Source organism: Choloepus didactylus, chromosome X, assembly GCF_015220235.1.
Source record: "Choloepus didactylus isolate mChoDid1 chromosome X, mChoDid1.pri, whole genome shotgun sequence".
Taxonomy (NCBI): Eukaryota; Metazoa; Chordata; class Mammalia; order Pilosa; family Megalonychidae; genus Choloepus; species Choloepus didactylus.
Window position 1 is genome coordinate 50,693,472 of NC_051334.1, and position 26,652 is coordinate 50,720,123.

Below are 26,652 nucleotides of genomic sequence, written 5' to 3' on the forward strand. Positions count from 1 at the left end.
GGAGACTGGAGCTGGGGGCCCCCTGGAACCATGGTCGCTGGCTGCCGCGCCACCCTGGAGTCCCGCCCACCTGGGGAATTCCAATCAGGATCCTAGCTTTCCAAGTCAAGGGCAGCCCTGGCCCCGCCTCCAGGGAAAACCCGGAACCCTGCCAGGCCAGGATTCTGAACCAATGGGAAGCTCTGATTCCCACCCACAGGGGTCTGGGGGCTGGGCCTGTGGATCTTGGGCGGAGTCTTGTAAATAACGGTGAAACAAGAGTCTGGGGGTGGAGCCCTGTGACTCTAGGGGAGTCCTTTGAAAAGAGGGTTGGGCCAGAGAGTAAGGGGGCAAGGTCTGGGCCGGGTTAAGTTTGAAAGGCTTGGGTATATGGCCTGGGGATGGGATCTTGTGTTAGGGGCGGAGCTACTAGCCGGTGGGGGTGGGGTGTAATCTGGGCCTGAGGGTGGAGTCTTGGCTATGGAATAGGTGGGGCTTGGGTATCCCGTGGGTGGAGCCTACGCATGGGGGTGGAGTCTTGTGAATTGGGGTGGATTTCTTTGAAAACAGGGTGGGGACCAGGAACCCGTGGAAGGGGAGTGGCCTGTCCCGGGAAGGGTGGGCTGGATGACCCGATCCCAGGAAGTAGCACGTCTTGTGCATGTGTCCGAGGAATAGCTCGAGTCCGATGATGGCATAAATGATGATGACAAAGAGCACCAGCAGTGCGATGTGTAGCAGCGGCACCAGCGCCCTCATGATGGAATTGAGCACAATGTGCAGGCCTACGGCGAGGATAGGAGGCGGGCGGAGTTAGAGATGGCGTCAGCTCAACCCCACCCTTACTCTGTCTCCCCTTCCCTCCCCCCACCTGACACGACACTCACTAGGGATCCCGGACACCAGCCTCAGTGGCCGCAGCACCCGAAATGCCCGCAATGCTTTCACATCAAAGCCGCCCGGTTTCCCCCCGGTATGCGGGGCGTCCCCCAGCCGTCCGGGGCCCTGCTCCAGCAGCACACTGAACAGCCTGAAAGGGGGGAAGCACTGGACCAGTTGGTGGGGGGTCAGGCCTTGCGACCGTCCCCCAAATCTCCCATCTCCCTGGAAAAGCTCCAGGCCCTGTAACTGGAAGGGCAAATGGATTTAAAGGTGTTACTATCCCTGATTCCATCGGCCCAATGCGGGCGGTCGGAAGCGGCTGCCTCCCTGAGCCTGGGGATGGAAGGCACCCCAGGATGGTTTGCTCCTCTGCCGACGCGCACCCGACCACCACGATGATGAAGTCCAGTAGGTTCCAGCCGTTGCAGACGTAGGTGCTGGGGTAGAGCACCAGCCTGTAGGCCACGATCTTGAGCATGGTCTCCACGGTGAAAATCACGAGGAATACGTATTCCACCTGCTCCTGGGGGCAGGGAGGGAAATTAGGGAGTTATTTTGGGGGCGGGGTTGGACAGGGAGCGGGTCTAGCCAGCAACCGAGGTGGGGCTGGGTCAGGATGGGGTGTCAGGGGTGTCAGAAAGGCCTGGCTGGAAGGCTTGAAGTGTTGACACTACTGGGGAGATGTTTCCCCAGGGCCAGGGGCTGGGCAAGTCTCACCAGGTTGTGGTTGGCGGTGTTGGAGTCATCCTTAGGGAAGGGAATATAGACCCCCAGGGCCACGCAGTTGGCAAAGATGGTCAGCAGGATGAGGATATCGAAGGGCCTCAAGTGGACACAGTCAAGGACCCAGGCGGAAATGGCATCAGACTCCTCCCCCAACCCCTGCAGTCCTCTCCCCAAATACTGACCCTTGACTCCAAGGTGACATGCCTTGACATTCCCATGCCCTGCCCTGACCAAGGTCCTGGAAAATTTTAGCCATCCCCAACTCTCAGAATGGCTCAATCCATGACTCTTGACCCCTTAGTGGTCTTCACCTTTCCCAACTCTTCCTCTAATGCCATTCTTGACTTCTTGCCTTCCTCCATTCCTGCTCTGACCTGATCCTTAGCTCTTGGTACCCTGGTGACCCTCACCCTGGATCCCTGTCCCTGGCCTTCCAGGATGCTTCCACTCCACGATGCTGATGCAGGACTGCCGCAGGGGTTGGCCAGTGTGAGGCAAAAGGGTGCCCAGGGTGACCGCTGTGCACTGGCCACTGCCACCGTCTTGTGCTTGCTATGCTGGGTCCTTCATCTAGGGATATCCAGGTCCGATGCCTCACAGATTTCACTCCCCATGGTGGGGGGCCCAGGGCACAGCCCCCATTCAGGACCAGGGTTTGGCCCATTGGCTGGGCAGGACTCAAGGGTGGTTTCTGTGTGGAGAAATCAAGTCAGGTAGGGAGAGGTATTGGGGCAATCGTGACTGCCTCCTACCTGATCCCATCCCTCTGTCTGAGTGAAGGAGAGAAGAGCATGTAAAATTAGGGAGAGTTGGGAAAAGCTGGGTTGAAGATTGGGGGTAAAAGTTGGTGTTGGGATTAAGATGGAGGGGGTAGGGTGAGTGTTTATATAGGAGTGAAGGTGGGATTAAGTTGCCAAGTGATGTAGGGTTTGGTATTAGAGTTGGGAGTAGAGTTTAAATTGGTATGGGGTGGGATTAAGTTTATAGATGGAGTCAAGTTTAGGGTTAAATTTGAGGGGTAGATTTGGGGTTGGGTTTAAATGTAGGTGGGGGTGGAGTGGACTTGAGGTTTGATGGCGGTTAGGATTGGGAATCCCAATTGAGTTGGGGTTAGAATTAGGATCAAGGTTAGGGTTGAAGTTGCAATTTGAGGGGGATTTTGAGTTTTGCATTGGGGTTTTCAACTAAAGCCATTCCCAACTCCTGTGGCCTTGTTTCAGCCTCTGGAAGGCAGTAGGTTGGCCTTGTTAAGATCCCCAGCTTTGGAGGAAACAAGCTGTATGAATTCAAAACCTGACTCTACCACTTGGAAGCTGTGTGTGGCTGTGGTGGAATTATGCAACCTCTCTGAGCTTCAGTTTCCTTATCTGTATATAAGGATGATAATAAGAGTACCTATCTCCTAAGGGTTGTTTGAGGATTAAATGAGTTAAAGCACTCAGAAGAATGCCTGGCACATAGTATTATTCTCATTTTGCAGATGGGGAAATTGAGGCAAAAAGAGAGGTTAGGGACGTGATGAGGTGATCAAATTAGGAGGTAAGTAGCCTGACCCTCTAGCCCTCACGACTTACCACCACTATCAAGTGTGTGTCCTCTTTCTCTAATTTTGACCTTAAAAATGGGGCTATACAGAAACTTTGGATACTCCAGATTGTTCCTATGCCAGATAAGTCCCATAACCCAGAGGCAACAGCCTCTTCAAGAACATCAACCAGATGCAGCTCCCTTCCCCATAATATAGACACCCCTTTTCAATATGAACAAGTTAGAGTGGTCACTGCCCAGATGTCCCTGAAGATTGAGACAGTGATCAAATGAGAGGGAGGAGTAGGAGCGGCAACAGACAAGATAGGATTTAAAAAAGGATTATGACTACTGAATCATTACATAGATTTTTTTAGTGTCTAATGTATTAGAACAGCTAGAAGGAAATAACTAAAATTGTGGAACTGTAACCCATAACATACTTTGAAATTTGCTCTACAACTTGTTAAACTGTACTTTGAAAGTTATCACATTTCTTTATATATGTTATATTTCACTACAAAAATATTTTAAAAATTAAAAAATGGGGCTATATTTTTTCTGGAAAAAGTCAGATTCATTCATTAACAGTATTGATTTCCAGGGGTTGGGGTTGAGGTTAGGTGACTTTAGAGCCCATGCTAAGATCTGTATTCAGGTTGGGGTCTGAGCTCAGGGCTCTGCCCTGTGGTTGGGTAGGGTTGAGTTTGTGTTAGGGTTAAAGTGGGGACTGGCTTTGGAGTTGGAGTTAGGGTGCTGCTAAGATAGGTCAGGGCCAGGATTAGGGTTGGGTTTCAGTTGGGAATTAAGGCTGAGCGTGAGGGCCCAGGTGGGGTTGGGGTTGGGGTTGTGTTTGGGGCTGACTGGAATGGGAACAGGGGAAAGTGATTCTGGCTCTGCGCAAGCTCCCCGGGGCTGGGGTCCCAGAGGGTGGCGGGTGGGGCAGAGGGACTGAGGGTGCAGCAGAGCCCAGGTTTGCTCCAAGGATCTACAGAGGGTGGAAAGCTGCTCTCACCTTTCCCGCCTTCAGATTCCGACATCTTCCTTTCGAGATTGAAGGGCCATCTGTATGCAGTACCCCCTCCCCTTCCCCAGCTTTGGAGGGATTAAGGTCACAGGGCGGGACGATAAAAGGGGCAGATGGGAGGGTGAGCAGGGTGCAGATGGGAAATTTGTATACTAGCGCCATACAGTCAGAAAACAAAATAAGAAAAAATGTTATCATTTTCCAAAAATATCCGAAATTTTAAGAAATAAACCTAACATACATATTGTATGTGCAATATTTTCATGAAAACATTATCAAATCATCAATTGATTAAAGGGAGCCAAAATAAATGGAGAGATAGATTAAGTTTACTGGTTGAAATATTCAGTATTATCTAGATATCAATTCTTTCCAAAGCGATCTAGGGATTCAATGCAATCTCAATCAAAATCTCAACAGATTTTCCGTGAAATTTGATAAACTGATTCTAAACCAAAGTACAGAGGACCTAGAAGAGCCAAAATCCTTTACAGAGAACAAATGGGAGGTCTTGCCATGTCAGATATCACGCTTGTTATAAAGCCACAGTGATTCAAACAGAGTTCAGAAACAGTGCTCCACATATGTGGACATGTGGTTTACAAACATAGCACTAGAATGCAGTGGTGAAAGGTTACATTTTTCAATAAATGGTGGTTACAGGGGTGTTTGCTGTGTAATTATTCTTTGGAGTGTACAAATATGTACAACATATTAAAATAAAGCATTGATTGAATGCATGAATACCAGTAACTATCATTTATAGAATGTTTTCCTACTGTATGTCAGGCACAAAGTACACCTTTACTTAAATAAAGTGTTTTAATCTACGAAGCAAGTACTATTAATAGTCTTGTTTTACGCATGAGGAAACTAACCCACAAGGAAGTTATATGACCTGCCCACGGTTCCACATTTAGTAAACTGCAGAGCTGAGCCTCAAACCCAGTCAGTCGCTTTGCGCTAAAGCCTCTGTTCTTAATTTCTACACTTCTGAATGCGTCAAGATTCTAAGCACACGCGCGTAGGATATGCTCCTTTGCCTGCTTGGAAGAGTTCCTCAGACTGCCGGCAGAATACCTACAGCTCCCAGTGGCCATTGCGCGCTCAAGCCGGTACGCACGCACCCACACACCAGGACTCCAGGCATCCGGCGTGCGCAGTGCGCGCTCACGGAACTACCCTTCCCGGCTCTCTCCGCGCATCCCGTGATACTTTGTGGACCGCGGGCGCGGAGCTGGGTTTCAACAGCTGCAGTCCTCGCGCTGGGACCCGGCCTTCGACTCGGTCTCCGACTTGGACCCAGCTCCACCATGGAGGAGGCGGACAGAATCCTCATCCATTCCCTGCGCCAGGCCGGCACGTAAGCACACAGCCCCCGCCCACCCCGGAATGCCCCTATCCGGGACTCCCAAACCCCGGGACCCCGTCACCTGGGACCTTAAAACTCGGGACCTTAACATCCAGGACTTCAACTTCCAGGACCCTAAGATCCCACCCCCACCCCAACACACTCCGACATCAGGGGCCTTCCAGACCCTTCGACCCCGACACAGTAAACTCAAAAGTCCGGGACCCGGACACCCCAAGACCTTAAAACCTTGGAACCTAAGATCCGTGACCCTGAAATCTGCAGCTCTTGACATCTCGGGAACCTAAAATCCCAGCATTGCAACAACTGGGGGCTTTAATATTCCAGTACCCTAATATTTGGAGACCGTAAGACATCTATAACATGAGAACCAGGGAACTTAAAACCCCAGGACCCTGGCATGGAGGGACTCCACAAAGCTGGAGCTGGACACTTGGGAACCTTAAAACCTTAGTTCCCTGACACCTGGGGCTTTTAAAACCCCAGGACCCCGAAGTCTCATGACCTCAGCACTTAGTGACTTGGACACACAAGGACTTCTTGCATTCTAGGGCCCTAAAATCCAGGACACCAGCGTTTAAGGAGACAGATATTTGAATGGCTTGAAACTAGGAGGTCTTGATATCTAGAGACCTGGACATTCAGGGACCCTGGTGTGTGGAGCCCTCTCAACATCTAGTCTCCTCAAAACCCCGGCGGCTCAATATCTAGGGGGCCCTGATGTGTATGGGACACAGTATCTGGGGACTCGGAACTCAGGGACCATGCCGCCTGGGCCCCTTGACCTTCCTGCATCCCTGAAATTTGGGGCTCTTCTGCATAGGGGAATTTTGAGACTTTCGGAACTCAGATCCCTTCCCTCTGCCATTCTCTTTCACCCAGATCTTGGGACCTGAGGACTTCCCCAGTTCTTAGTTTTTCAAATGGAAGTCACAGTCACTCATACCCAGGATCAGAACTGTCGGCATCCTCTCCACCCCCACCCTGGTCGTAGCGCCTCCAGAAGACAGGCTGGTCTGGCTTGATCCCTGTCTCCTGATTACTCCCTCCATTGAGCCTGCCCCCTTCTTCTTCAGGGCAGTTCCTCCAGATGTGCAGACCCTGCAGGCCTTCACCACTGAGCTGGTTGTAGAGGCCGTGGTCCGCTGCCTGCGTGTGATCAACCCTGCCGTAGGCTCTGGCCTCAGCCCCCTGCTGCCGCTTGCCGTGTCCGCCCAGTTCCGCCTGGCTATGAGCCTGGCCCAGGCCTGCATGGTGAGTGGCCTCCTCCCAATACACTTATGCTCTTCCTTCCTCCCTTGCAAAGTCACCAGGCTCCTTTGAAACTCTTGCCTTTCCTCTCTGCCACCTCCCCTTGTGGCTTAGCGCTCACTAATGCTTGAGGTTGCTGACTCTGTGGTCAAACTGCTAGTTCAGACCCCAGCTCCACCACTTGCTAACTTTGTGGCCTTAACTCTCCTGGGCCTCAGTTTCATTCTCTGGGAAATGGAGATGCTAAAAGTGGGTTAGTTGTGAGGATTCAATAAGTCCTGGGCGGGCTACTGGCTGTCCCCGGCTCCCACATTTTCAGGTTTGCACCAAGATTTTTTTTTTCCCCTATAGTGTCCATTTACCAGTTCCAGAAAAGGCCCTACTTAGATCACATGCTCACCCCTAAACCAATCACTGTGTACTCCTATTGGCCCAGCCTGGATCACACGGTAATCCCTATAGGGCACTGTGATCGTGACCCCTTCAGGATTGCCTGGAGTTGTGAGGAGGGAGGTCTGGTTACCCAAAGGAAAGTATGCTGGTTAACTAAAACAGTTTCTCTGCTATATTCCCCTTGTGGCAACCAAACATACATCTTGCCTTTCATGAGAACAATTCCCCAAATGTCTCTACTGTCAAATGAAAGACAAATTTTGAGAACTTAGACAAGAAGACCATTTAGCAAAAGGAGACAATTTGCAGATTGAGGCATGTTCTATGTCAAGACAAAAGCGCTCCATTTTTCCCTGAGAAAGAGGTAGCTCATATAGTAAATACAATGAGGTTACACAAAAAAATACGATTGGTTAAGGAAAAACAATAAGAAAAGCAAGCCCTATAAGGGGATGGAATGCTAACTCACAAAACTTAGTTACCCCCAACAAAAATCCTGGTTTGGGGGAAATCAAGACCCAGGTTTAAAAAATATCAGAACGTCCTAGCAGTTGTACAAGCCCGGAGAGGCTCAGGTAACTTTTCTGAGGCATGTGTGGGTGATTTAAAGATGTACAGACAAGTTAGCTTTGACTTTAGTTGTGTATAGATAAGTTGGCCTTCGCTTTAGACACCATGTGGACAGGCTGCCTCCAGGCCTTTGCCAATTCATTTAATGCTACGATAGATAAAGTGAAGCACTCACTCCTCCTAGTACAGAGCTGTGTCCAGCTACTATGTTCAGAAGCTTCCCAAGTAATGGTATTCCTCCCAGCTCACTAGCTCTGTGACTTTAGGGCCAGTCTCTTAACCTCTTTGGGCCTAAGTTTCCCCCTGTGTAAAATGGGTGTAAGTATAGTATCTACCTCCTAGGGTTGCTGTGAGGATTAAAATGGAATTAATATATGAAAAGCTGGATATGATAAGCTTTCTGTGAGTGGCATGACTATTATTGGATAGGCTTGATCTGGCTGCTTGCATTCTAGCAACCTGCAGCTACATAATCAATCTAAACACTCCCAACATACCCAGTATATGGCAGTAGAGGGACAGTAGAGTAACTACAGTGAAAATGTCCAGAAGGGCAGGGCCGTCAGAGTTCTGGAATTTGAACCTCGCTTGTGCGGTTTCTGTCTTTACGCAATAGGCCTCAGAGCTCTGCCCATTCCCTAGTTCTCAGCTTCACCTAATTCTCAGGAGTTCTCTGTTTCTTCTCTCTGGGGCCCTTGGTGGCCTTCTGAGGCAGGTAGTCTGTCCTCCTGGCCTGGGGCTGGATTCTCAAGGAGGGCACTTTTTAAAGGGGAAGTTATGTCCTCTGTTTGGCAAGGAGAGAGTACAATGAGGGGTGTTGAGGAAGGGCTGGGGATTAAGCCTCCTCCAGTTCCCTATTCCTCTCTTCTCTCAGTCCTGTTTCCTGCTGGGTTAGGTGTTTACTTACTTTTGCTCGCGCTGACTTCAGTAAGGGGCAGAGAATATGGCTTTTTAGTGGTCAAGATGTACATGCGATCGTCTGGCCCCCAGCAGCCTGGGTTTGCCAGCAGCAGAAAAAGTCTCTCTTAACCCTGCTGAATGCTGTCCCCGTAGCCCACCTCAGCTCAGCACTGCCACCTTCTGCTGTCTGCCTCTTCATGTGTCTGACTCCTGGCACCAGTTTCTGCGACTCAGCCACCTTCACACACCCCACTCCTGGAATGAGTTTCTCTTTCAGTCACACACCTTCACATACCCCACTCCTGGAATGAGTTTCTCTGTCAGTCACAACTCTTTGATTTAAAGTATCAGAAACTCAAAGTAAAGTAGCTTAAAAGCCAGTGGCTTTCACACTTTTTGACCATGATACCCTGAAGTAAATATCTTATGTTGTGACCCAGCACACACACATACACACACACTTATAATAATGTTTTTTGAGTGCCTAATCTGTGCCAGGCATTGTGGTAACCCATTTAATTCTCAGAACAACCTTCTGAGGTAGGTACTGTTGGGATTCCATTTTTCCAGGTGAGGAAAGCGATGCACAGAGAGGTTAAATGATTTGCCTGACATCACACAGTTGGCAAGAGGCAAAGCTTGGATTTGAACCCCGGAAATCTGCTTTCAGAGTCCATTCGGCTCCGGGCCAACAGCAACTCTGGCAGAAAAAGGTTTTCTTTCTCTCCCTGCTGGTTTCCCAGTCCCCAGCTAGAACTCTGATGGGCACTGCCAGGGTCACATGTCAGCGGGAAGCAGAGGGTGGGGGAGGGTAGGAGAGGCTTTGGGGTTGGCTGCTCCACTAGGACCTTGTGGGGCATGAAGGAGGAGGGGTAAATCCACCTAAGAGTGGACACCTATGGACAGACAGATGCCGCACATCCACTGGGTGGAATCTGTGAGGAATCAATGGATGAGTGAAGTTTACAGATATTTCCTGTGGTCAGCCAGTGGGTTTCTGAGCCCCTTATCACCATGACAGTAATAAAGAGCTTGGCCTGTTTATTCATTAAAGCAGCTACTACTAATAGGTAATAATAGTGCCATTTTACAGATAGGAAACTGAAGTTCTAAGTGGTTAAGTAACTGGCCCAAGCTTCATAGCCAGTGAGTAGCACAACCTGTATTTCAAGTAAATCTTGAACAGTGCTCATGTCTTTTTCATTTTTTCTTTCATGAGGACAGATATTTTTGAAGAGTCTAGGCTAGTTGTTTTGCCTAGTGCCCTACCATCTGAATTGGTCTGATTGTTTTCTCATGATTACATTCAGATTTTGGGAGTGATATTATCTCCTTCCCAGTGTATCCCATCAGAAGTGCATTATGTCAGGTCGTCCCATGATGGGCGATGCTAACTTTGAGCACCTATTTAAGGTATTTCAGTGTCCTTTTTATTTTCTATCCTACTTTTTTTTGGGTACCAGCTTTCCTGAGATATAATTCACATACCATACCTTTCACCCATTTAAAGTGTACAATTCAGTGGTTTTTAATATATTCACAGAGCTGTGCAACCATCAGCACATTGAATTATAAAACATTTTCACGACCTCAAAAATCTCAGTGTACTTTTTTTTTTTACATGTGAAGTGCATTTATTTAATTTATTTTTTCACAGCATGAACATCGTTTCATATTCCTTATATAATAAGGTTTTCTTAAACAACTGGAAACTTATGTGTAAAAAAAGTCAGTTTCTGTAATTATTCTTGTAGTATTTCACTTAAGAACAGAGACATTCTCTTATGTATTCACAGGAACAGTACCACAATCAATAAATTAACCCAGTTGCAGTGAAAATCTCTCATCTAGGGTCCTGGCCCCACCTAAACAATTACCCAGTCATGTTCTAAAGACCAAGCAAAATGTTCATAGTAATAATAACAATAGAAATGTAGAAAGGCCAAAACAAATACAGTGTTCAGTCTCATAAAAAACATTGCATTTTTTTCAGGTAATTTATTCTCATTCATCTGAATATATCTCAATTATTTCCTTCAATGGACATGTAAGAAAACTGCCAAAATATCCTTTAAAAAAGTAATCCTCAAATTGTTTTTTTTTTTTAGAGGTTCTACTTGATGAAACTGAGTTTATGAATTTTAGGCTGAATTGGCAGATAATTATTGTGCCATCATGATGAATGTTTTTTAAATGAGAAGTTAACTTTTGTTTCTTTCATTGTATTGAATTAATTTTAAACATCATGTCTAAGCTACAACAAAAACAACAAACATCAAATGTCACCACTTCATAATACAATAAAGCAAAGTTTCAGAAAAGCAAATAACCTGAAATAACAACTTTGCTTCCCCCATTGCACAAGTGTGCATTAATGTGTTATCTTCAAGGCATTTGATTAAAAATTTCAAATACTATAAACAGTGCTCTTCATACAGTCCATGTATTTTCCTTGTGGTATTGTTTATTGCTGCAGAGTCCTAGGTTTACTTTTTTTTTTTTTTTAATCTTCATTTTATTGAGATATATTCACATACCACGCAGTCATACAAAACAAATCGTACTTTCGATTGTTTACAGTACCATTACATAGTGGTACATTCATCACCCAAATCAATCCCTGACACCTTCATTAGCACACACACAAAAATAACAAGAATAATAATTAGAGTGAAAAAGTGCAATTGAAGTAAAAAAGAACACTGGGTACCTTTGTCTGTTTGTTTCCTTCCCCTATTTTTCTACTCATCCATCCATAAACTAGACAAAGTGGAGTGTGGTCCTTATGGCTTTCCCAAGCCCATTGTCACCCCTCATAAGCTACATTTTTATACAACTGTCTTCGAGATTCATGGGTTCTGGGTTGTAGTTTGATAGTTTCAGGTATCCACCACCAGCTACCCCAATTCTTTAGAACCTAAAAAGGGTTGTCTAAAGTGTGCATAATAGTGCCCACCAGAGTGACCTCTCGGCTCGTTTTGGAATCTCTCTGCCACTGAAGCTTATTTCATTTCCTTTCACATCCCCCTTTTGGTCAAGAAGATGTTCTCCGTCCCACGATGCCAGGTCTACATTCCTCCCTGGGAGTCATATTCCACGTTGCCAGGGAGATTCACTCCCCTGGGTGTCTGATCCCACGTAGAGGGGAGGGCAGTGATTTCACCTTTCAAGTTGGCTTAGCTAGAGAGACAGGGCCACATCTGAGCAACAAAGAGGCATTTGGGAGGAGGCTCTTAGGCACAACCATAGGGAGGCCTAGCCTCTCCTTTGCAGCAACCGTCTTCCCAAGGGTAAAACCTGTGGTAGAGGGCTCAGCCCATCAAACCACCAGTCCCCTATGTCTGTGGTCATGTTAGCAACCATGGAGGTAGGGTAGGCCAATACCCCTGCATTCTCCACAGGCTCCTCATGGGGGCACTACATCTTTTTTTTTTTCCTTGTTTTTCTTTTTTCTTTCTTTTTTTTTTAACTTTCCCTTCTTTTTTAAATCAACTGTATGAAAAAAAAGTTAAAAAGAAAACAAACATACAATAAAAGAACATTTCAAAGAGACCATAACAAGGGAGTAAGAAAAAGACAAGTAACCTAAGATAACTGCTTAACTTCCAACATGTTCCTACTTTACCCCAAGAAAGTTACCTAATATAGCAACATTTCTGTGAACTTGTTCCTACTATATCCATCAGAAATTAACAGACCATAGTCATTCCTGGGCATCCCCAGAATGTTAAATAGCTTATCTGTTCTTCTTGGATTATTGTTCCCCCTTCCTTAATTGCTCTCTATTGCTAGTTCCCCTACATTCTACATTATAAACCATTTGTTTTACATTTTTCAAAGTTCACATTAGTGGTAGCATATGATATTTCTCTTTTTGTGCCTGGCTTATTTCGCTCAGCATTATGTCTTCAAGGTTCATCCATGTTGTCATATGTTTCACCAGATCGTTCCTTCTTACTGCCGCGTAGTATTCCATCGTGTGTATATACCACATTTTATTTATCCACTCATCTGTTGAAGGACATTTGGGTTGTTTCCATCTCTTGTCAATTGTGAATAATGCTGCTATGAACATTGGCGTGCAGATATCTGTTCGTGTCACTGCTTTCCGACCTTCCGGGTACATACCGAGAAGTGCAATCGCTGGATCGAATGGTAACTCTATATCTAGTTTTCTAAGGAACTGCCAGACTGACTTCCAGAGTGGATGAACCATTATACAGTCCCACCAACAATGAATAAGAGTTCCAATTTCTCCACATCCCCTCCAGCATTTGTAGTTTCCTGTTTGTTTAATGGCAGCCATTCTAACCTGTGTTAGATGGTATCTCATTGTGGTCTTAATTTGCATCTCTCTAATAGCTAGTGAAGCTGAACATTTTTTCATGTGTTTCTTGGCCATTTGTATTTTCTCTTCAGAGAACTGTCTTTTCATATCTTTTGCCCATTTTATAATTGGGCCGACTGTACTATTGTCATTGAGTTGTAGGATTTCTTTATATATGCAAGATATCAGTCTTTTGTCAGCGACATGGTTTCCAAAAATTTTTTCCCATTGAGTTGGCTGCCTCTTTACCTTTTTGAGAAATTCCTTTGAGGTGCAGAAACTTCTAAGCTTGAGGAGTTCCCATTTATCTATTTTCTTTTTTGTTGCTTGTGCTTTAGGTGTAAAGTCTAGGAAGTGGCCGCCTAATACAAGGTCTTGAAGATGTTTTCCTACATTATCTTCTAGGAGTTTTATGGTACTTTCTTTTATATTGAGATCTTTGGTCCATTTTGAGTTAATTTTTGTGTAGGGGGTGAGGTAGGGGTCCTCTTTCATTCTTTTGGATATGGATATCCAACTCTCCCAGCCCCATTTGTTGAAAAGACCATTATGACTCAGTTCAGTGACTTTGGGGGGCCTTATCAAAGATCAGTCAGCCATAGATCTGAGGGTCTATCTCCGAATTCTCAATTCGATTCCATTGATCTATATGTCTATCTTTGTGCCAGTACCATGCTGTTTTGGCAACTGTGGCTTTATAATAAGCTTCAAAGTCAGGGAGTGTAAGTCCTCCCACTTCGGTTTTCTTTTTTAGAGTGTCTTTAGCAATTCGAGGCATCTTCCCTTTCCAAATACATTTGATAACTAGCTTTTCTAAGTCTGCAAAGTAGGTTGTTGGAATTTTTTTAGTTGCTATTGAAAATGGTATCTTTTTCTTGAGTGTCTCTTCCGTTTGTTCATTTCTAGCGTATAGAAACATTACTGACTTATGTGCATTAACCTTGTATCCCGCTACTTTGCTAAATTTGTTTATTAGCTCTAGTAGCTGTATCGTCAATTTCTCAGGGTTTTCTAGATATAAGATCATATCATCTGCAAACAATGACAGTTTTACTTCTTCTTTTCCAATTTGGATGCCTTTTATTTCTTTGTCTTGCCGGATTGCCCTGGCTAGCACTTCCAGCACAATGTTGAATAACAGTGGTGACAGTGGGCATCCTTGACTTGTTCCTGATCTTAGGGGGAAGGCTTTCAGTCTCTCACCATTGAGTACTATGCTGGCTGTGGGTTTTTCATATATGCTCTTTATCATGTTGAGGAAGTTTCCTTCAATTCCTACCTTTTGAAGTGTTTTTATCAAAAAGGGATGTTGGATTTTGTCAAATGCTTTTTCAGCATCTATTGAGATGATCAATTGATTTTTCCCTTTTGAATTGTTAATGTGTTGTAATACATTGATTGATTTTCTTATGTTGAACCATCCTTGCATGCCTGGAATAAACCCCACTTGGTCATGGTGTATGATTTTTTTAATGTGTCTTTGGATTCGATTTGCAAGTATTTTGTTGAGGATTTTTGCATCTATATTGATTAGGGAGATTGGCCGTTAGTTTTCCTTTTTTGTAGCATCTTTGCCTGGTTTTGGTATTAGATTGATGTTAGCTTCATAAAATGAGTTAGGTAGTGTTCCATTTTCTTCAATGTTTTGAAAGAGTTGGAGTAAGATTGGTGTCAGTTCTTTCTGGAAAGTTTGGTAGAATTCCCCTGTGAAGCCATCTGGTCCTGGGCATTTATTTGTGGGAAGATTTTTGATGACTGATTGGATCTCTTTGCTTGTGATGGGTTGGTTGAGGTCTTCTATTTCTTCTCTGGTCCGTCTAGGTTGTTCATATGTTTCCAGGAAATTGTCCATTTCCTCTACATTATCCAGTTTGTTGCCATACAGTTGTTCATAGTATCCTCTTATAATTTTTTTAATTTCTTCAGGATCTGCAGTTATGTCACCTTTTTCATTCATTATTTTGTTTATATGGGTCTTCTCTCTTTTTGATTTTGTCAGTCTAGCTAGGGGCTTGTCAATCTTGTTGATCTTCTCAAAGAACCAAGTTTTGGTGATATTTATCCTCTCTATTGTTTTTTTGTTCTCTATGTCATTTATTTCTGCTTTAATCCTTGTCATTTCTTTTCTTGTACTTGGTTTGGGATTGGTTTGCTGTTCATTTTCTAGCTTCTTCAGTTGATCCATTAGTTCTTTGATTTTGGCGCTTTCTTCCTTTTTAATATATGCGTTTAGTGCTATAAATTTTCCCCTTAGCACTGCTTTTGCTGCATCCCATAGGTTTTGGTATGTTGTGTTCTCATTTTCATTCTTCTCTTTATATTTAGCAATTTCTCTTGCTATTTCTTCTTTAACCCACTGATTGTTTAGGAGTGTGTTGTTTAACCTCTAGGTATTTGTGAATTTTCTAAGTCTCTGATGGTTATTGACTTCTAATTGTATTCCATTGTGGTCAGAGAATGTGCTTTGAATAATTTCATCTTTTTAAATTTATTGAGGCTTGTTTTATGTCCCAGAATATGATCTATTCTGGAGAAAGTTCCATGAGCACTAGAAAAGTATGTGTATCCTGGTGATTTGGTATGTAATGTCCTGTATATGTCTGTTAAATCTAATTCATTTATCAGATTGTTTAGGTTTTCAGTTTCCTTATTGGTCTTCTGTCTGGTTGAACTATCTATAGGAGAGAGTGATGTGTTGAAGTCTCCCACAATTATTGTGGAAACATCAATTGCTTCCTTTAATTTTGCCAGTGTTTCTCTCATGTATTTTGTGGCTCCTTGATTGGGTGCATAGACATTTACGAATGTTATTTCTTCTTGCTGAATTGCCCCTTTTATTAGTATGTAGTGGCCTTCTTTGTCTCTCAAAACATCCCTGCATTTGAAGTCTATTTTATCTGAGATTAATATTGCTACACCTGCTTTCTTTTGGCTGTAGCTTGCATGAAATATTTTTTTCCATCCTTTCACTTTCAGTTTCTTTGTGTCCCTGTGTCTAAGATGAGTCTCTTGTATGCAACATATTGATGGTTCATTTTTTTGATCCATTCTGCGAATCTATATCTTTTAATTGGGGAGTTTAATCCATTTACATTCAATGTTATAACCATGAAGGCATTTCTTGAATCAGCCATCTTATCCTTTGGTTTATGTTTGTCATATTTTTCCCTTTTGTCTATTAATATCCTTTATTATACCCATACCTAATCTCTTTAGTACTGAACCTTTCTCCAAGTCTCTCTGTCCTTTCTGTGTTTCTCTGTCTGTAGGGCTCCCTTTAGTATCTCCAGTAGGGCAGGTCTCTTGTTAACAAATTCTCTCAGCATTTGTTTGTCTGTGAAAAATTTAAGCTCTCCCTCAAATTTGAAGGAGAGCTTTGCTGGATAAAGTATTCTTGGCTGGAAATTTTTCTCACTCAGAGTTTTAAATATATCGTGCCACTGCCTTCTCGCCTCCATGGTGGCTGCTGAGTAGTCACTACTTAGTTTTATGGTGTTTCCTTTGTATGTGTGAATTGCTTTTCTCTTGCTGCTTTCAGAACTTGCTCCTTCTCTTCTGTGTTTGACAGTGTGATCAGTATGTGTCTCGGAGTGGGTTTATTTGGATTTATTCTATTTGTGGTTCGCTGAGCATTTATGATTTGTGTATTTATGTTGTTTAGAAGATTTGGGAAGTTTTGCCCAACCATTTCTTTGAATACTCTTCCTAGACCTTTACCCTTTTCTTCCCCTTCTGGGACACCAATGAGTCTTATATTTCGACGTTTCATATTATTTATCATATCCCTGAGGTCCGTTTCGATTTTTTCAATTTTTTTCCCCATTCTTTCTTTTATGCTTTCATTTTCCATTCTGTCATCTTCGAGGTCACTGATTCGTTGTTCAACTGCCTCTAGTCTTGTACTATGAGTGTCCAGAATCTTTTTAATTTGGTCAACAGTTTCTTTAATTTCCATAAGATCATCCATTTTTTTATTTAGTCTTGCAATTTCTTCTTTATGCTCTTCTAGGGTCTTCTTAATTTCCTTTGTCTCCTGTACTATGGTCTCATTGTTCATCTTTAGTTCTTTGAGTAGCTGCTCTAGGTGCTGTGTCTCTTCTGATCTTTTGATTTGGGTGCTTGGGCTTGGGTTATCCATATCGTCTGTTTTTTTCATATGCTTTATAATTTTCTGTTGTTTTTGGCCTCGTGGCATTTGCTGAACTTGATAGGGTTCTTTTAGGATTTGTAGACCAATTGAAGTCCTTATCTCTAATTTATCAGATCTACCTGTTCGTGGAGTACACTTTCTCTAACTAACCAGCAGGTGGCGTCCACGAGCCACCTGTTCTCCACAAGCCAGTTCTCCCCTGCTTAGCCTTTTTGGTGAGTGGGGGAGTGAGTCTTGTGGGGTCCAATTGGTGTACCAAGCTTGCGTGTGTAGTTGGTGTTGCCTGCCCTGTATATGGGGAGTGTTTCTGGGCAGTCAGGGAAGGGGGGTGGCTCTAACAATCAAATCTCCCTGGTGATCCTAGAGTTTTAAAGCTGCTGCAATAGTCTAATCATTCAGTTCAGTCCTGCCACAGTTTGTCTCTGCCACTGACCCACAAGTCCTTGGTATTGGCGTATGGCTCCTGAGACTTGCAAGTGGGCCCCTCTTCCAGGCCGTGCACCCCGGGTCCTCTGTTGAGGGATGACTGTGCTATGTCACAGGTGAGTGCCGTCCCCCCAGGGCAGTTCTGGGCTGCTGGGCTGTGTAGGGAGGCTCCCAGTCTGCTGAAATGATGGCTGAATGGGGCTTTGTTAATTCACACTGCTCTACCTTCCCAACTCTGGGACAATCAGCTGAGGTTGCAGGGAAGGCTAATGTCCACGCCCAGTTTTGTGGTGTGTGCCTGTTATTTGAAGCACTTCCATCACACTGGATTGTCTGGGGTAGTTCTGGGCTATGGGGCTGGCGATGGGCAGGAGTGTTTCCTGTCCACCAGGATGATGGCTGTGAGCGGACACCCCCCTTTTCTTGGGAAGTTGTGGTGTTTAGTGAATTTTCTCAGCCACTGGATTATTGCGTTTTGTCTCAGAGCTCTCCTAGTTCTGCTCTTGACTTGACCTGCCCAAATTACAAGTCTTTGAAGCTTTCTGTATTGGACTTCTTAGAGTAATTGTTTTAGAAAAAGAAAAAAGGATTAAAAAAAAAAAAGGGGGCCCTCTTCAAAGATCTAATTGGTTATTGAAATGCTAAGAGACAAAGCAACCAGGGCCATTAAGGAAAGGTCCACAGGGCAGAGAGATCAGCTTTTCTTCGGGATTTGCATATGCGCCTCAGGGCCTGAGCTCGGGCCTGGGCTCTGCCCTTCCCCTTTCTATGTTCACCAGAACTCCAAAAATCCTCCGCTTTTATTTTGGAGTTTTTCGTGTTGTTTTTTTTCTATGCCTGTCTCCTCTCTGCTGGGCTGGCTGCTCTCAGATTGTCTGGTGTCTGGTCTCTGTCTATCTATGGTTGGAGTTTGGATCAGCAGAATGAGTTTCCGATAAGGGCTGCCACTGCAGTTCTCCCTTCTCCTTCCCGGAGCTGACAGCCCCTCCTCCCAGGGGACTGAGGCTGGCAGGGAGGGGCGTGGGTCCCCTGGCCGCAAAAACTTTCAGATTTCGCTGATCTCAGCAGTTCCACGTTTTCATGAGTGTTGTATGAAGTATGCCCAAAGTCAGATTGCTCTGTGGTGTCCAGTCCACGCAGTTCCTGGCTTTCTACCTACTTTCCTGGAGGAGTAACTAAAACATACAGCTCACCAGTCTGCCATCTTGCCCCGCCTTCCCTTCAGTGTACTTTTAATTTGCATTTCTCTTATGGGCAAGGTTGCACATATTTCATAAGTTTAAGGGCTATCTTCATTTCTTTTTCTGTGAACTGTCTATTCCTACCTTTTGCATACTTTTCTGTTATGTTGCCAGCCTTTTTTTCTTGTTTATTTTTAGGCACTCCTTATATACTAGGTATATTAGCTCTTTGTCAATGATACAAGCTCCAAATATTTTTTCCCAGCTTGTCATTACTCTATTGACTTTGTTTATTGTAAGTTTTTTTTAAAGTTTTATTTCTTTTCATGTATTTAGAAATACCCGTCGTCTTTATGGCTTCTGGATTTTGAGTCACAGAAATGTCAGAACCTTCGTCTTATGCGTTGCTCTCTGTAGCATTAGCTATCAAAACTTTGTGGCTCTCTGCAGTGGCCTGGAGGCCTTGGGAAGCTGGGTGCAGGTTCAGAAGGTGGTGGTGGTTGGTGAGAGAGTGCGTGCATTTGTGGCTTGGGCCCAGGGCTCCCAGGGCAGGAGGATTCTGCCCTCCTGGCTGATGTGCCCTGCCCCCTCCTACCCCTAGGACCTGGGCTATCCCTTGGAGCTTGGCTATCAGAACTTCCTGTACCCCAGTGAGCCTGACCTCCGGGACCTGCTTCTCTTCTTGGCTGAGGGTCTGCCCACTGATGCCTCTGAGGACGCAGATCAGCCTGCAGGTACAGGGTGCCTGGGGTGTGGTGGTGATGGGTGGGTCAGGTAAGGGTGGTATTCCTGGGTGTTCAGAAGTGGTGAAAAGGTTGATGGGTGTGGGTTGGTGGGGGTATGTGTCTTCAGGAGAGTCAAGTGGTGGGAGTGGGAGTTGGAGAGGGGACATAGGAAGGGGGAAGGAGGCTGGGGTTTAGGTGGTGAGTTGGTGCTAGGTGGGACTTTTTGGACCTCACCTCCTACCCCTCTTGCCCTGGCTTACTCTATTCTAACCACTGGCCTCCTTGATGCTCCTCACACATGCCAGGCACCCTTCAGCCTTAGGGCTTTTGCATTTGCTGGATTATTCTTTCCCCAGCTATCCTTTTGGTTCACCCCCTCACCTCTCTGAGATTTCTGTTCAAATGTCCACCTCAGGGAGACTTTTCCTCCGACTGCCTTGTTCAAATGACATCCTCCTTGACAGACAGATGGCTAGAGAGAGAGAATGATATGGCACCTGTGGCAAAATGTTAATATTTGTGGATCTGGGTATGTGGCAGTGGTGTGTGTGTGTGTGTGTGTGTGTGTGTGTGTGTGTGTGTGTGTGTGTGTGTGTGTTGGTGTTCTCTGTATGGGGTTTGTGTTATTTTTGTAACATCCTGTAAGTTTGAAAGTATTTTAAAATAAAAAGTTAAAAAATATTCCATCCTCCTCTCAATAGTCCTTCTCTTCCTTTCCCAGTCACCACCTCTAGTTTGTCCACCGAGGTATCCCCAGTGTCTAGAACTGTGACTAGTACATAGTAGGTGGTTAATAAATGTTTGTTGAATGAACGAGTGTGAGAATGATAGCTAGCTAGATATGTATCTTGGGGCTGGGGACAGGGATGGGGGTGTATGGTGGCTAGGATCCCAGGGTATGCATTTTTGGAGTTGCAGTGTTGTCACCTGATTAACACTCCCCCTCCACAACCCCCATAGGTGACTCAGCTATTCTCCTTCGAGCCATTGGGAGCCAAATCTGGGACTAGGTGGCCCTGCCCTGGGTCCCACCCCTCCTTCGAATGCCCAAGCTGCAGCACATCCAGGTGGGACCTCCCAACACCTGTCAGTTTCCTCACATCCTACCTTGCCTTCCTTGTCTCCACCTGAGTGCTCAGGTGTTTGGCCCCCTTCCACCTGTGTCCTGCACCCCACTTCCTTCTGGAGGCTCTGACTCTGCCCACCCCACCCCCCCTCCATCCCAGGGCTCGGCCCTCCAGAAGCCTTTCCGGACCAGCAGGCTGGCCATGCCCGAGCTGAGTTCCAGAGGAGGTGAGTATGAGGCTGTGGGGAGGGGCTGGGGAGAGGGAGAAGAGGAGGTCCTGACTATATGAGAAGGGGGGAAGGCTAAACTGACACGGTGTCTGTCCCCAGAGCCACGTGAGTTCCAGGGGAGTCCCCTGCTGCCACCTGTCCCTGCCCAGTTGCCCCAGCTGGCGGGGAGGGCAGCCTCGCTCCTTGAACACCGTGCCATCCAGCTCTGCCAGCATACGGGCCAGGACCACCCAGGGGATGAGGACTGGCTACGCAAAGCTCACCGCCTCCCACCCCGGGTACAGCCTGGTGCTGGGCTCCCTGCTTCTGAGGCTCCTGCTCACTGGTGCTCCGTTTTGTCTCGTGTGTCTTCTGCCTCTCTCCTCTGCCCACTTTGTCCTCTCTTCCACTGTCTCCTCATCTGAAAGAACTAGGCCACTGGAGTCAGAAAGACTGTGGACCATGGACAAGTCACTGTCTCTCCCTAGAGCCTCAGTTTCCTATTCTGGAAAATGGGGTAGTACTAGCACTCTCCTCTCAGGGGAGTGCTTAAAGTGAAGTAACATGCTCTTCCAACTTTTTTTTTCTATATTATTTTAAAGTAAATCCCAGACATGTCATTTTACCTCTAAATACTCACAAATGCATCTCATAACTCATAAAGGCATTCATTTTTAAGGTAACCTCTGGGCTATTTTCATACCCAACAAAATGAACAGTGATCTCTTTGTATCATCTAACACTTGAGATCACGATTAGATTTCCCCAGTTGTCTCAAACCTCGCTGATCTTGTCTGTCTTTTGCCTCTCTCTGTCTCTGTTCCACTCTCTGACTCTGCCCCCTTCTTGGTCTGATACCTTTGACTCTGTCCCTGCTCTGTCCCCACAGGTCCAGATACTGTCTGCCTCTGAGTCGGGGGCTCCATGCCTCCTTTTCTCTTTTCCTATATACTCTCCCAGTGAGGGGGGCAGGTGGATGTAGAGAGGTGTGGCTGTGAGGCAGAGCAGACCCCTGTCCCCCTGTCCTCGGGGAGATCCCAAACTGGTGGGACGGAAGATGAGACAGGCTTGTCTGTAGCACCTTGGCAGGTGGGATTCCTGGAGGAGGCAGGGCCTGGGTTGCCAGAGAAGCCTTTACCCCCTCCTGTTTCACCCTGTCCTCTGTTTCCAGGAGGATACACGGGCTCAGTGGCAGCGGCTGCAGAAGCACCTTGCTGAGCATCTGTGCCAAAGCTGGGCCCCTCTGGGGGTCCCCACACAAGCCCGAGATCTGGGGGAGCTGCTGCAGGCCTGGGGAGCTGGGGCCAGGACCAGGGCTCCCAAGGGCTCCCGCTTCATGCATTCTGAGAAGTTCACCTTCCAACTGGTTGATGGGGCCTGAGTGGAGATGGGGCATGCTGGCAGGAGCTATGGCAGGCTTGAAGGCTGCTCCATGGGCCCACACCACCTTTATCCACACAGGTCCCCCCTCAGGTCTGCCCTCTCCCCACTGGGAGAGGTGTCTCCTAGAGGAGTTGCCTAGCTTCCCAGGAGACTTTAGTGGAGCAAGGGTGGATGGGTGGGAACCACGTAAGGGCTGTAGGGGTGCTCTTTGTGCAAATGCCTCCTTTCCTCGGGCAGTTTTCTTTGAGCATATCTTCTCTCCATGGTCACCCAGAAGGGCCCTCATCTTTTTCAGGGGCGGTTGAGACTTCAGAAATGGGCAGGAGCTGTGTCAGGGCCGGGAGGTTTCTTTATGAGCAGAAACCTTCTGAGGTCATAGATAGATCAGATGTAAGAGGCCTTTGTCTTCATCTTGTCACAGTCTGACAGCCATCAGTTGTTGAGTGGCATGGGTATGGTGCTGGGAGAGCGCTTGGCAGAGGGGGAGGCTTGAGGCTGGGCTGTGGGCTGCAGGGGTCCCCCTGGCAGCTGTAGTGACCCCTCCTCACTGTGCCAGGAGCCTGAGGCCCAGGCAACGCATGTGTCAGATGTGCCAGCAACTTCCCGGCGGCCTGAACAGGTGAGCAGTGCAGTGCAGGGTGCCCTGGGCCCTTGCCTGTTTACCAGCTGGGCCTGAAACCCATCTTGCTCTGACTGGCCCATGCCTCCCAGTACATGTGGGCAGCTCAAGAACAGGAGCTTGAGTCCCTTTGGGAGCAGCTGGATGGTGTGAATCACAACATTGAAGAGGTTGAAGCTGACATGAGGACTCTGGGAATCAGCCTTGGGCAGGTGAGGGGCTGTGGGGTAGGGGGGCTGCTGGGCTGGGGGTGGGGTCAGAAGGAGGGCCTGACAGGATTAGTGAGACTTGTGAGCTTGTCTGTGGAGGTCTGCAGATGGCAGGAAGCTTTGTGGGGGACATTGGGGACCTGTGGTGACTTGAAGTATCTCAGAGTTCTGAGATAGGATCAGGGGGCTTGTAGTTCTATGGGTTGTTGAGTCCTTAGGGGTTCCAGGAGCCTGTGGGCATCAGTCAGGAGTTATAGGAGTCGTGAAGATCAGGAGAGATTTGAGGGATCTGTGGATGTATGTGTGGTCAGGGACTTGTGGGTCTCTCCAGGGCTCTTGGGGTCAGTGTGGCCCTGTAGGGACTGGAGGGGCCTGTGGGTGCCTGTTAGTACTTATGGGTACATCTGTCAATATCAGGAGGGGTTTGAGAGGCCTGAAGGGGCTAGAGGGCTTTGTAGTCAGTCATCTGTGGGATCTTGGGGTAGGCCCTGACTTTCCAGCCTCACTGAGGGGCAGGTGGGCTGGGGAGTGTCGCTGGGATCCCCCACTGACTTGGGATTGGGGGATCACGGTGCACCAGGTGGAGACTGAGTGTTGGCAGAGTAAGCTCAGCACCGCGGACCAAGAGCAGGCCCTGCGCTTGAAGAGCCAGCGGTGGAGCTGTTGCCCAATGGGGCTGCCAACCTCGCCAAGTTGCAGGTGGGGCTGGGCTGGGGCTGGGCAGGGTGGACTGAGGCTGAAGGGGCCCAGCCCATGTGACACACCCCCACCCACCCTACCCAGCTCGCGGTAGAGAGTAGTGCCCAGCGGGTCATCCACTTGGCGGGGCAGTGGAAAAAGCACCGGGTCCCACTCCTTGCTGAGTACCGCCACCTGCGGAAGCTCCAGGATTGCCGGGAGGTAGGCTGTGGGGTCCTGGGGGCACTGGTGGGGCAGGTTCCCTCCCCAGGGGATCACCTCCCATGCTCTCCTCACTGCCCTCTGCCCACGGTGTCCTGGGCAGCTGGAATCATCTTGACGGCTAGCAGAGATCCAGGAGCTGCACCAGAGTGTTCGAGCAGCTGCTGATGAGGCTCGCAGGAAGGAGGAGGTCTACAAGCAGCTGGTGAGGCCTGTGCAGAGGGGGCCCTGGGCAGCTTGTGGTGGGTGGGGCGGGGGGCCTGGGAGAGTGCCTGCTGTGTCCCTGCCTAGGTGTCGGAGCTGGAGACTCTGCCCCGAGACGTGTCCCAGCTGGTCTATACCCAGCGCATCCTGGAGATTGTGGGCAACATCCGGAAGCAGAAGGAAGAGATCACTAAGGTGCACCGCCATGGCCGTGGGGGAGTGGGCCACAGGGGCACACATGCCCGAGGGGCAGGCATGCGTAGTGTGGTCACACGAGGACCTCACAGCCTCTGGTAGGCAGAGTTTTCTGGCCATACCCTGGCACAAAGCAGCCACCCACATCCCCCACCCCCTCCCAGCCACCCCCACCGCAAGATTACAAGCTGTGTCTGGATGTGAGGACATGCCTACGAGTGCCCGCAGCTGACTGTCCACCCTGGTCTCTGCCAGATCCTGTCTGATACCAAGAAGCTACAGAAGAAAATCAGCTCCCTCTCTGGGAAACTGGACCGGACATTCGCGGTGACTGATGAGCTCGTGTTCAAGGTATACAGGCAGGCTGGGTAGGGCACAAGGGTTGGGGTCAGACTGGGGACTGCTGCTTGCTCATCTGCTCACCAGCTGGATTGGGCCTGCGCCCCATGTGAGCCTCTGTGGGCCTACTGGCTTTGCTCTGTGAAGGATGAAGTGGTGGGTAGGGGGTGGGAGAGGGTGGCCTTGTGGGAGTGTGGAGGTGGTGTGGTAAGGGGGGAGTGGGGAGCACAGCCCACCGATACCTCTGTGGCCCCATCTGTCTGGTCAGGATGCCAAGAAGGATGATGCTTTCGGAAGGCCTACAAGTACATGGCTGCCCTGCATGAGGTGAGGGATGAAGCCCACCTGGGGGGCTTGATGGGATGGGGGCGTGTTGGGAGTTAAAGCCCTCTGCTCCTGCCATCTCCAGAACTGCAGCCAGCTTATCCAGACCATTGAGGACACAGGCACTATCATGCGGGAGGTTTGAGACCTTGAGGAGCAGGTGAGGCCTGGGGGTGGCTGGGGAATCCAGGCAGGTCCGGGGACAGCTCTTTGAGTGGTTTATGCTGAGAGAGGCTGTGGCACCAGACACAGCCTATGGCTAGAGTCTCAGCCTTGCCCCTTAGTAGCTGTGTGTGTGACCTGGGACAGTCCAGCAGCCTCTTCTGAGTCCCAGCTTCTGCCACAAGGGCGCTCACACCTGCCTCTCAGCACCATTGGCAAAGGCTTCAGCTTGAATATTGGCTGGGAAATCCTGCCATGTAGCAAAGGATGCTTTCAGTTGAGAGAACAACCTGCATAAAGGCCTGGCCATGGACAAAGTGGGTGGTGTTTGAGGGACAGGCTTGAGGGGCCCAGTGTGGCCGTGATGAAGGCAGGGTGTGACGAGCAGGGGCGGGGAAAGAGGCACTGAATGCTGAGGTGGGGGATGTGTTCACAATATCTTAGATTGAGACAGAGATGGGCAAGAAGACTCTCAGCAACCTGGAGAAGATCCAGGAGGACTACCGAGCCCTACACCAGGATAATGCCAGCCTCCTGGGCCGGGTCCGTGAGGCCTGAGGAGCACCGCACCTGCCCCAGCAGAGGTCTCCCCCCACCCCAAGCCCTCTGCAGGGATTTGAGGTGTCAGAGGCAGTGGTCAAGTGTTCGCCCCTAGCCGTTTTCCTCTGCTGTCTGATTCTTCTTGCTGTGGCCCTGGACCCTGTGCCCTGCTCACACCCCACCCCCCACCCCTGACCCCAACCCTGATCTGGGGAGATTGTCCAGAGTGGGGGAGCCAGGCCACCATTTATTGGAGGGAGAGGACTGGGGGTTGGGGGCCTGGGATCCCAAATAAATGAGGGGCTCAGTCTTCAGTCTAAGCTGAGGCATGGATCAGAGATGGGGGGGCACATGGCATAGGAAATGTGAGTGGGGTGGGTGGCAGGTGTGACACGGGGTTATGTTTTGGTGAGTCAGTGTGTGTGGTTGTGTTTGTGGGGGCTCTGGGGAAAACCACTGGGTGCTGGGCATGTATGTGTGTGTGTGTGGGAGCTGCACATGGGAGTTCTAATGGGCTGTGCCTGTGACTGAGTCCATGTGTTGGGAGCTTATGTGAGCCTGTGTGTGACAGGTCATGGATCTGTGTCACTTTCCCAGACCAGAGAGCACTTGAACGCACCGAGGTTGCTTCTGCGTGTGTGTCTGGGTCAGCCACTGTGTGACAGGGCACCTTGCACGTGTGTGACCGGACTGTGATCAGGTGTGGTTGTCTGTATGACTGCAGTGGTGAGGTTGTCTGGGTGTACTAAGGAAGGCTCTTGGTGTCTGTCATCTTGTGTTGAGTCCAAGTGACGGGATTGTGGCCTGTGACCATCTGTGTGTCTGTGTGACTTTTCCAGCCCTGAGATCAGCTATGAGAGTGATGGAGGCTGGCCACGTGTAAGGTTGTGAAGGCTCTGTTTGGCTGTGGAGCTCGTGGCAGGGGGGGTGGGGATGGGGGAGAGATCTGGGACTGGCACCAGGTCCCCTCTGAGCAACCTTGGTGCAGAGGATATGAGTCAGGAGGGGTAGTCAGCTGGGGAGCAGGGTCCCTGACAGGCAAGACAGTGGACACCTCACTTCTTGG

The 26,652-nt window shown here is 48.0% G+C and overlaps 1 protein-coding gene and 1 pseudogene across 1 annotated transcript in view; one reads left to right on the forward strand and one right to left on the reverse strand.

The window, feature by feature from the left end:
- Positions 1 to 4,154, reverse strand: part of LOC119522593 (voltage-dependent L-type calcium channel subunit alpha-1F-like) — a 35,411-nt gene extending 31,257 nt beyond the window's left edge. Inside the window, 7 exon segments of the mRNA XM_037821018.1 lie at positions 612 to 764; positions 867 to 1,009; positions 1,245 to 1,384; positions 1,579 to 1,684; positions 2,030 to 2,063; positions 2,066 to 2,278; positions 4,130 to 4,154. Of these exon segments, the coding sequence (XP_037676946.1) occupies positions 612 to 764; positions 867 to 1,009; positions 1,245 to 1,384; positions 1,579 to 1,684; positions 2,030 to 2,063; positions 2,066 to 2,278; positions 4,130 to 4,154 (814 nt within the window).
- Positions 4,155 to 5,454: 1,300 nt separating this feature from the next.
- LOC119523319 lies at positions 5,455 to 25,604 on the forward strand (annotated as a pseudogene).
- The last annotated feature ends 1,048 nt before the right edge of the window (positions 25,605 to 26,652 follow it).